Genomic DNA, 11,831 nt, shown 5'->3' on the forward strand with positions numbered 1-11,831 from the left:
TCATATAACTAGTGTTTAACTTTAACGAACTGGAAACATATGTAGCTAGGGGACTCACAACTTGTCATAACGCTTCGTAAAATCAAAATTGAGCTTACACAATTAAAATTCTTGGCTTTGGCAGTACTTCGTCGCGAGGCCTCTTGGGTGTATTCTCTGCAGTGGTTGGCATCACGAGAAAACTTCGTCGTGCTTCCTTATTTGCAATGTGCTTCTCTTAAGCACTTGCGTGTATCTTTGCTATCACACCGAGAAGATCTCTCATGGTGTTGTTGATAGACTGCTGGGGTGAGAGCTTTATTTCGATCAACTTCTTAATCACATCCGCTCGTTCAGCCCTACCGTATCCACGAGGTTGTATGGCCAGGAGAGTGGTGTCGCCTAAGGCTGGTGGCGATGATCCTGCTCCTGTCAACACCAAGGTTTTTGATCGCGAACTACCCAATTTTGGTGCCCCCCTAAGGGTGATAGCTTCCGCAATGGTCGTACTTTGGGAAGAGTTTTGCACTTTATTATCACCATCGCTTAAGCTTCCAGTGCAGCTCCTTCTTATGATCCCAAAAATGTAGATTTTTGTTGTTGTTGTTGTTATTGTTTTTGTTTTTCATGTTGTTCTCCATATGTTTGTTTTTACCAGCGCATAGTGTAGGGACACTGCCCATACCCCAGTTCTTTGAGGCCTTTCTTTCGCTTTAACAGTCCCGAAAAACATGGACAGATCAGGGCTCGCTCGCGGCAACGTAGAATACTACTCCTGCGTTCAATGCACACTCCTTGACCACGATCCGAAGGCCTGGTTCCTGATACACATCGCAGCGGACACATCAACAGAGCATGCTCACATCACCCCTTCCATACCGCCAGCAGAGAAGTCACTGTCGACATTTTGAGGGACTTCCAGTGCGCCACTATCTTGATGACAGCCACACCTAACATGGTGAATATACGCTGTTTATGAAGCCGTCCATTGTGGGCCTGACGCGCCTGGTTTTTTATAGTTGGGGACATGCATTTCTATGAGGCGGCGGCAATTCGCCAGAGCCCAGCTAGAGATTCCAAATTAGATAGAACAGAACACTCCGTCTGGGTCCCGCCTTCTCGTTAGTAAGTTGAATATACATATCTCCTAAACCACTAAAGCTACAACAATCATGTTTTCTTTGCGCCAATATTATAAGAACTCCTACCGATAGTCTGAAAATAGATGAAATCGGAAGATAACCTTGGTCATTGCCCATATGAAGCTGCTGTTCAAAACAACTAAACGTAATAAACTAATAATTAAATATGCCAGTATTTCAGTTCCAGTACACAAATCAAAAAGGAATTAGTATAACGGGATAAAATTTTGTATTAATTATTTCTTAAAATGCCCAAATCCAACCGAAATTGTTCAAGCGCCTAGGTACCGAATATGTGGAGTCCAGTATCTATAATTGACTTTTGACCGAAAACATCAGCCAATTAATGAAATATATAATACAATTAAAATTCATACAGAATCCTTTATAGACAATAGTGAATCTGTGTATGAAAGATGGGTTGAATTGGATCACTACTTCCCTGAGCCTACATATACCTAATAAAAGATTTTCGAACTTGCGGGCGACTTTATGCTGGATATATCGACCAATATTTGAGTTGTCTCAATGAAAATAACAGAACATTCTTTAATCATATCACTTTAACTTTGTGCCTAAAATAAATAAAATTGTGTGAAAACTAGACCTACCCCCACATAACAATTGCCAGGATCTCGAGCAGTCTTTTTACTGTCTTAGTTTTTCTAGCAATGGTCCAAGAAGCCAGCTATCATTACATCAAAGCTCACTTGGCACCATTTGATTATTATGGTTATGCCTGTTCTAGATAAACGAGAATGAATGCACAGCTTCCAGAGATCTTAGAGTTCTCAGGCGTTTGTGGGTACATAGTCCATCGACTGGTACATAGTCCATCGACCATCGACTAGGGATCGTTTCGAGATAAATGTACACAGTTACATAGTTATCGTTTACCTATATTCACCACTAAAGTTTTCAGTGCAATCACTTCCGTTTCATCCCAGCAAGGTAATATTTTGTATTTCAACCGAGCAACAAATGTTATGACAACATTTCACCGTAATCAAGAGGCGCTTTGTCGCTAGCTCTTCAGGCACTGCAACCTAACCGAGCCTCCACAAAGAATACGTGCCTGAATATGGTGTGCTTACCAAGAGCTGCTCGACGCTGGTTCGTTGGTTGACAGCCTCAGGTATTGTAAAATGTAACAACATATCTAACTTTGTAAAAACTAGCAGAAAGCAACAATTTGTTGCAAATTAAAATTCAATTAAAACTGTCAGCATTGGGTAATTGCACGCCCAGCTAAGCGAAATGTCGAAGCATCACCCGGCCGCAATACTCTGCCATACCATACAGCCAAATAAATACATTCACATATCTATGCACACGTTGCTGGTAGTGTGTTTGTGGCAGCAGATGAAGCCGTTACCACCTGCGCGTCACGTCGGACAGGAACGTGCAACATGCTGCCATAGTTGACTGCCGCTTCTGCCAATTTCACTGTGCTGGCATTTATGGCACAACTACGCGCTCACAGAGCGCCATCTATGAGTATGCTTATCTATGGCACACACAGACGCCCACAGACAACAGCCAGTCAGATGAGTTGCGAAATGTTGTTAAGATGTTGTAATTGAGTAGTTGAAATTGTTTTAAAAAATCATTTCGCAACGACTTGATTTGATTAGGGAGCATTTGCTGCCACACGTCCCTGCTGCCTGTCTGCCACCTGCTGTCGGCTGCCACCGAGGACTAGCGATTCGCCATGCCGTGCCACACTGGCTGCTTGAATGGATGAAGTTAAATGGGATTTTGTCAGAGTTCTGCGCGCATTTGCTTTCTTGGTGAGTTCATCACTTTTTAATTGCTAACGCTTCGTGTTGCTCGCTCCAGAGTGTTGGACGTCTAAATAATTGACATATTCACTGGGCGCCTTGAGCGTGCGTGTGTGTGCGCTTAGTGCTCTAAAGAGGATTACGAGATATGTATTGCGTTTAAATGCTTCGTTTAGTGAAGTTTTTCACATTCATTTAATTTGCGATTTCTTCTGAAACTCCTGGCAAAGCAATTAGTTTTGCTACTTTCAATTTAAGCGCCACGTTGGCCGCTTGCCGCTTTGGTTTAGAACATCTTCTGCTCTTTCATTATGTTTTCTGTATTTGAGAAACTATTTTGTGTAAAGAGAAAATCACTAAAACGATATGGCTCCTATGAAGCCTCTCATCCCTTCTTGGGTGTAAATTTTAATGTTTCTGTTATACTTATTTAGTGAGTTGTCGGACTTCTAGTAATTTTCAACATAACTGTCATATGAGTGGTTTTAATCCGATTTCACTCATTTGCAGGCTGTTGGAAAGGATACTGAAAATGTTTATCCGGGACGAATTTGATCTATTTAACTTGGACGGTTTGAAAGATATGTATGTATATTAAAACTATTAAGGGTCGTGGACGTGGTCCCAGTCCACTTTTAAGAAATTTTTCAAACCATAGATGTCTCTTCTTTGTGGGATTTGTTGTACTAGTAATAACGATCATTAAAACGGGTCATATAAGCCTTTTTTCAGTAGCCGTTTTTGACAGATGACGCTTGAGTCGTGTCAAGCTGTCATCTTATTTTTGTTCAGTATTGTTTAGCATTTCATCATGGAAAAATTTACGCTGAACAACGTTTACAAATCGTTCTACTTTATTACGAAATCTCATGTTCTGCACATAATGTATTTCGCGCGCTTCGCTCAACTTATGGTCGACATAATCGGTCTATTGAGCGTACTATTTGCAAAACCAACACACATCTTGAGACCCAGCATTCTTTAATTGGTAATATTCAATCGAATATTTAGACCACGTACAGCACGCAGTGAAATGAGAGTGCACACGAAGACCCTGGAGAGTCGAGTTGGCGACCTTCGTAGCAACGCCGACTGACATATGGAACGACTTGCGACTTTCTTCAAGTTCCTAAATTGTAAGCGTACAAAATACAACTTTAGCTTCCCATGCAACATCACTTCGTTCTATGGGCAAGTTCAAAGAAGATCAAACCAAGCTCATTTTTGGCCCAATAGGTGTGCAAATAAGCAAAATTGCCGCATTTGGGACGAAGAGCAATCTAAAGAGATGCAAAAACTGCCATTTCATCCAGAAAATACAACGATTTGGTGAGGTTGGTGGGCCGGTGAAATCAACGGACCATATTTCTTTAAAAATGATGCCGGTGCGAACGAAAACGTCCATAGCGACTTTTATCGCGCCATGATAACCGTAAATCTCCTGAACAAGACGGTTCCACTTCCCCCACATCGCATCAATCAATGGATTTATTGAGAGAAGACTTCGATGAGCAGATAACTTCATGTTTTGCGAACAATCCAGCTTCGATTCAGGCCTTGGAGCAAAATTACGCGTGTCATTCACCAATTACCAGTCGAAATCCTCGAACGAGCCATCGAAAATTGGACTCACCGGATCGACCATTTGAGACGTATCCGCTGCCGACTTTTGAAAGAAATAATCTTCAAAAAATGATTGCCAAAGAGTGCTCTTTGGAATGATAATAAACATTCCCTATAAAATTTGAAGTTTATGTGTTTTTTCCTTAAAAAAGTAGGGTATGACGAAGTGGATCAACCTTTACAAGCGATTCTTTGTTGTCTTAAAGTTGGGTTGTTTCAATTTCATTTCGACTTATACGAGTTGAAGACTGTAATTTTCTGTCCTGATTATCAAAAATCATCTTTCTTAACAGATAGCGCTCGCCAACAACAACGGCAAGAATCTTAAAGTTTCTCTGACTACTTTTTGGCTTTTGAAACACTTGTGAGTCTTTCACAAATGAACAAAACAGTTATAGTAAAAATTAGTTTTTTGTATGGATACTTTTGTTTTCCGAGAAGAGAGAAGAGTATTTCTCATATTTTAAATTGTTCAAGTGTTATTGAAATATATTCTACTTTCCATGACTCTTGTGCCTTAAACATTGCATGCAACAATTTTGAAAGAATCTCCAATTGCACACAGATTCAATTAAATTGTGCATGTAAAAACATAAAAACCGATTTTTATTACTTTCGCATGAAGAATGTGACTATTGGGGAAAGAAGCTGGTCCATTGGTTCACAAAAACTCGTGCAGAAACAAAACTCCAAAACAAAAAACGGCACCATAAAGTTTCACGCAAAGGTGCGCTCAGACGGTCCGGTATATACAAACATACATACGAACATGTAAACTTAAACTTGAACGTGTGTATCACAAAGCCGAAGTGAAAACAGAAGATTTCGACTCTGCCATCGATGTGCAATAAAAACTTGTACAAACTATCAAACTTTTTTACACTTCCGAAGTAACAAGAAATTTGTTAAAGCAAAAACAACGAGCAGGATAGAAAAATTAATAGCGGAGGCCAGGGGATAAGAGGCAGCGTTAAGCGCATTTCAAAGGTGTACACGCTGCGTGGCAGGCAAAATTTGCCACCGAATAACACGAATGCGCACGAAATTCAAAAAGTAAACTTGACACGCTCTAAAGAAAACCGAATTCTGCGTTGAGTGGAAAAAGACGCGCTGCGCTGCAAAGCATTTCAACATTTCAATTCCCTGCGGAGCAGACAAGTAAGCAGCAGTATTGCATTTCGGCCACCGCAATCCACGATGAGAGCCGTAGTCGCACTTGTGACACAAAGCAAGAAGAAGAAGAAGAGAGTGGTGGAAAAATCAGCACCAACTTGTCGCATTACAGCAAGCAGCTTTGTCTTCTTATTTCTGCTTGCATTTCAATAACTCCGGCTTTTCTTGCGGATTTGCAGTGCAAATAAAAAGTGCAAAGCGGAATTTACACAGCCATATAAGTACATAAGTGTGTGTGTGCAAGAAAAATAGCTGCACCGCAGAGTATCTCGAAAATTAATGAAAAAAAGTTTTTGCATAATCCCAACCTGCGGCGAGATGAGATAAATACGAGTTAAAAGGAAAGTTTCGATGCGTAAACGCAACATAACGATGCGATAACTGTGCTGCCAGATCTTTCTTTCGCCGTTTTACTTGCTGTTGCACTGGCTTATGCTGTTTAAGATTTTGCGCGGATTGCACTTGTTTGGTTCCTTCTTGAAGATATTGTTTTTTGCAAAATTGAAATTTTTTTAAAATAAATATCGCTTTGGATTGGTAATGGCGTTCGAGATATTTATAGTACGTTTCAAGTAAGCAATCATGTTTTCATTGTTTTATAAAAATTAGTGTTTCGGGTGTGAGGCATCATCAGTAACCGCGATGATTAGAGATGAACTTATAATTGAAGGTTGCTTCATTTTGCCAGTTTCCTGGATTTAGGAGTAAATGCAAGAGTACCTTAATGTGGTAGCTAGCTGGACTGAAAGAAACGGCTCAGTAGACACCCAGATGCACATTTTTATTCATTGTGGGAATCTCCGGTTTCAGGTCGCTGTAGTGTCTGTCAAGCAGAAGTTGCAGCTATTAAGGTAACCGCAGATTTACTTCTCGGAAGTGGAGCTTCTTTTGGAGTGGCATAAAACTACTCCGATAGCCGAACTGCTATACAGGTATTGAACTCGCTTACAGTAAGCTCGAAGCTAGTCAAGGAGTGCATGACCTCACTAGTGCTCGCATCAAGCCAAGTATGGGTACCTTTTTGGGTGATTGGCACAGTGAAATCGGTGGAAATTGTAAAATCGAAGAGCTTGTAAGAAAAGACATGCTTACTCACATCCATCAGCTTCGGAACGAGCAGGAGCCCGGGCAATTGTGGAGTTGCGAAAGCTTTCTGTTCGAAAGTGAAACGTAAAAGGTCCATTGATCTGCCCTTAGCAAAGCTTACATTGCGCAATGATAGGTGTCCTACATAGACACTGTCTCATTGGTACTCACGCGGTGAGACTAAATATTCTGGAGGACGCAACTTGTCAAAGTGGCAATGGGGAAGATGAAGTGAAAATATGTTTATGCTCCACTGTCCAGCTTTCGCCAGACTAAGATTTAATCTTCTCAGTTATCATACATTCTACGAACAGGCGTCTCTAGCTGTCCAAGTGCTATTATTTGTGGCGTCACGGGAAATCAACCCATTTACCTAACCTCAACTAGCTACGAAGTTACTTTCAAAATGTTGATAATAAAAATTTTCTGATGAACGAGAAAGTTTTAGACACATATTTCAAATATTCGTACGTTTTTTATTTAGTGTTTAGACAGAATCTCAGTCGTACTACGGCCACTAAAGCATTTTAGACTACTGAAAAGATTTTTGAGTTAGCTTTATCGAAATCCGAAGAGTGTCCTCTTGGAGACCTAAACCAATTCCTAGCGCTAAGCTACGGATATTGCTTAAACTTGAAGCTTATTCGATTTGACACCCTTGAGAAGTATATGTTGATATGATCTTGTTAACTATGTTCGAAATATATAGTATCACTGGATTTCACCAGAATTGAATTATTATTAAAACCCGTATTTTTGTTCCACCTCTGGCATATGAAACATTTTCTTTTTTTATTGCTTTAGGAAAAAGTATTCCGAGTACCAGTCATAGTCGCTTTTGCACTCAAGCAGTTTCTACATAAAAAATCTACACTATTTACAATTCGAAAGTACTCGAGTACAACCGAATCTTGAGAAGTTTAAGAGCAACTGAATTACAGCTTCTCTGAACGACAGTGATTGAAGCCAAGCAAATAAAGAGACAACAAGCAACCGCCTGAATGCTCTGGACAAACAGGTATCGGTCTGGCTTTGCCTCACTGTAGGTGCCCTTTTATTACCCATTGAATTTTGCCAAGATGAGTTGTTGGCTAAGCACTAAGACACTCTTTGTTGATATGAAGGGGGAAAATGGTAATTTGTTGATAAATCTGCAAGTATATATAAATTCTACTCTGGGGCTCCGATTTTGGCACCGGTTATATGTAATATTATATGAAAATGGCTAAATATTGGATTGTAGATCTAAAGCTTCCTATAAAATTATTAAGATACCATCATTTCATTAAGTGAATCTCTTAGACTACGTGGTGTATCCATTACAGAAAATTAAACAAAAACACTAGTTGAAGATACAGAGTCGATAATTATAAGCGTCATTAAAGTGGAAATTTGAAAATGATCTAAGAATGCTCTCTGGCCTATGTACCAATCGATCTAACCAATTGAATTTAGATTGCGATCTGCATGGCAAAATGGAAACAAATCAAGTTTTATTTCATTACACATGCACTGCGAAAGAGGACCTTCGACTTACTATATGACTACGATCGTATGGTTAAAAAAATTAGTTGAGTTGACATTTTCTAGGTATATTTAATTGACATAATGACTATTTCTTTCACAAACTGCTTAATAAGTTTAAGAGCTATATAAATAAATCAGTCGTTCGTTGAACATTCAAGTCCTACGTTCACTATCTTTAGCAACTATTTCACTATACAAAGGAGGTGGAGTCTCCGGACGTCGTCGATGAGGCATTCTCGACGCTGTGGTCAAACTATCCAACTCGTTATCCAAATTCGGCGCAACGGCGCCATCCGGACTATCGGGTGGTGTATTCGGTGCAGAGCTTGCGGTGTTACGTTCACGATCTCGGTCACGATCACGTTCACCAAAATGTTGACTCAGACGATTATTGAATAGATTGCTGCGACTCAAGCGACGTATTAAAGTCGCTGTGTTCTCGTTGATGGTCCGATAATATTGGTGACGCGCTGGTCTGCCGAAGAGCCGCGAAATGAAATTGTCGCTACCAGGGCGCGCAAGATGATCATGGCGTACTACTGCACGTTGTGTGGATGGAGCGCGACGCTGACGTCGGCGTGGAGGTTGCGGATATATAACAGGTAATAGCTCTTGCGTTGGCTCAGCTTCTCTTGCTGAAGGTCTCCTAATTGCATCTACAGCTGCATGTGAAGTCGTTGGTTGAGGTGGAATTGTTTGTTGGCGGGATGGTGATACCACAGCGTAGGGGGCATCATAAGGATCTTCAACTTGCATTTGTCTGGATCTCAAAGAAGAACAACGCCAAATGCAGATGATACAGCTGCCAATAAAGATGGTCAGTGCAATGCCGACCGCACTGCCACAAATGAAAACGAATAGTAAATCAAAGTCACTATAGAGCTTTGCCCTAAAATCTATTCCATCGTTCCAAGTATGCTTCGGAAATGTCGTATTGCCGTAGTAGTGACACCAACGGCGACAAGTATCGTTGGTGATTTTATCGTCGTACGTGTCGGAAGGTACTCCATCACTCTCCTCATTCTCTGCCACATCAAAATCGGCGTAGTCATCGGTATCATCAATTGATGTAACTGGAAAATGCCAGCCTGTAAGAACTCCGCTACGAATGTTGTCATCAAAGTCCTCCTGTGAGTCACCGACGTCATCCGTCGCAACTTCCATCTCTGCTCTACCTTTATCTACATGCTCGTTCATGAGCTCGATGCGCTCAAATTTTGTAGGAGCTTCATCAACGTGATCTGCTTCTTGACAGTAACTGTAGTCGACTTCAACGTTTCGCTCCTTCAACTGTTGCATTGCCGTTTGCAGCGTTTGATCGCAATTTAAATTATTTTCATCCAAGTTAAGTACGCGCAGTTGCTTTGGTGGTAGGGCCGCGAACTGATCGATGGTAATGATGAGATTTTGCGTCAAATCGAGCTCTTGCAGTTGCGGCAATCCGCTGTAGTGTTCCGGTAGCAGCACATTTATTTGCGCATCAGCCAAATTGAGTTTGCGGAGAGACTTGCTGTTTAGCAGCGGCTCATTCGGCAGGGACAAGAATTTGTTGCCTGCCAAGTTGAGTATGTGTAATCTACGATTCGATTCGAATAGTCTTGGATCGATGGTTTCGAGACGATTATACGAGAGATCAATGACGCGTATGCGTTTCAGTGGGGTGAAGACATCCAGAAAGATGGTGTGTATAGCATTGTGAGCGATGGTTATGTTGATTAGGTAGACATAGCCCTATGGGAAAAAAGTTGACAAGCGATTAAAGGTTTATAAATATTATATGTATTTGATAATTTTCTTACCTCAAAGCAATTATTATCTAGAATAGTGATATCGTTGTAGTTTAAATTCAACGACTGGACTTCAAATGGCACCCCTGAATTCGGACTTATCAATCGTTTCCCACTGAGAAAAGAAATAGAGAAATGTAGTTACTATATAGTTTTACGGATTCTTTAACTTGTAAGTTTGAAAGCAAAACTCTATGTTTTGGAGTAGGTTTGGTTCCCAAACTCCCACAACAAATTTCGTATATGTTTCTCAGTTAACCCAATTATAACAGCTATAAAGTTATGCCTATAAAGGGAGTACAGTATGACAATAATGCCTTGTGAAGCTATTAATACAAAGGTAAATAAAAGTCATTTACACTAATGACTGGAAGGGTTTTCATAAAGGAATGGGCGTGAGAACGCTGTCGGGGGTTATATACTAGATTAGAGCCCTTCGAAGAATAACCGTGGCCTAGAAACACGTTTCGAGCAATGTTTTATACTATATTCGTAATTTGAAAGTGTGCTTGCACAGTTTTGTGACCTGTGACGAAGCATAGTTTTATACTTTAGTCGGCGTACCTGTTCCAAAGAAGACGTTGACTGTGTTCTGTGACTCATAGGTATCTACTAAGCCATCTTTTCCGGCAAGGATCGTTATACTGTGCAGTCTTTCACTAAACGTATTCTTCGGAGTGTTTAAAGGAGTTAGAAACTTGTTGAAAAACAAATCATCATTTTCCACTATATTCGTATTTCTTTATAATTATATTGTTTAACACGTTGAGGACGGCACAGCTTTTGAAACCATAGTGCGTGAATCACCGGTTGATCACGCCGTCCTCAACGTGTTAAGCATTTATGTACAATATTACTATACAAATGTTTCTTTATATGTTTACATTTTCCTCAGGAAACAAACTTCGGAACTTATCAGCCCTTAGTCATAGATAAATAAATCGTATTCTTTCCTAAATTAAGTCGTTGAAATTCAATGCATTTGCTCGAGTTTGTCAATGACAAACCGATATTTCATATATATACTTTTATATACATACATATACATCGATAGCCAATTACACAATGCTTACTCATAGCACACGGTTATTGAACATTTGAGTGCCATTTTATAGTAAACTTTTTAACTTATTACTTTTTAATTAAATAATTCACAGTTATGTATTTTGTTGTCCCACCTGCAGTCCGCATGATTGAGGTTCTCCAATAAATTGCAGTTGCAATAAGCTGGGCACGTTTTAGGTGGTCCACATTCAACCAGTTGCATCAACAGTGCAATTGCGGAAAGTGTTGACCAACCGAATAGAACTCTTTTGAGCCCGGAAAACCACATATTTTTCGTTCTTTCTATTATTTGTTGTTAAACTACAAGAGTAAATTAACTGGTTTTATTTATGAATAAGTCATTTTGTAAAAGTCTTTTATGTATTTTAAATATTTTTTAGCTTCGTTCAGTATTGTTGTTCGAATCGTACTGAGCGAAGTTGCACAAGAAATGACTAAAACGCCAGAATAATTTTCGAAATTAAAGAAAGATATTTCGATAAGGAACTAAAGTAGGCGCTTGCTGATACGAACAAAGAAGTGCAGACAATACTTTCCTCTTCTTAAATCTATTTGGGATAGACAAATATTCCAGTTAATGTGAGTCCACAGTACTTCTGCATATATGTACTTACATATGTATAAAACCGTTTAAGTAATTGTTGTTGTAAGTTACTATAATGCTGCCA

The 11,831-nt window shown here is 39.9% G+C and overlaps 1 protein-coding gene across 1 annotated transcript; it reads right to left on the reverse strand.

Annotated features, from left to right (window-relative positions):
- Positions 1-8,377: 8,377 nt before the first annotated feature.
- LOC120769672 lies at positions 8,378-11,535 on the reverse strand. Its single transcript, XM_040096791.1, has 3 exons — positions 11,277-11,535; positions 10,111-10,213; positions 8,378-10,042 (listed from the first exon to the last, which is right to left on the reverse strand). Exons 1-3 carry the CDS (start codon positions 11,429-11,431, stop codon positions 8,465-8,467), a joined length of 1,836 nt encoding a protein of 611 aa, XP_039952725.1. The 5' UTR covers positions 11,432-11,535; the 3' UTR covers positions 8,378-8,464.
- Between the last annotated feature and the right edge of the window lie 296 nt (positions 11,536-11,831).

Source organism: Bactrocera tryoni, chromosome 2, assembly GCF_016617805.1.
Source record: "Bactrocera tryoni isolate S06 chromosome 2, CSIRO_BtryS06_freeze2, whole genome shotgun sequence".
NCBI classification, from domain to species: Eukaryota; Metazoa; Arthropoda; class Insecta; order Diptera; family Tephritidae; genus Bactrocera; species Bactrocera tryoni.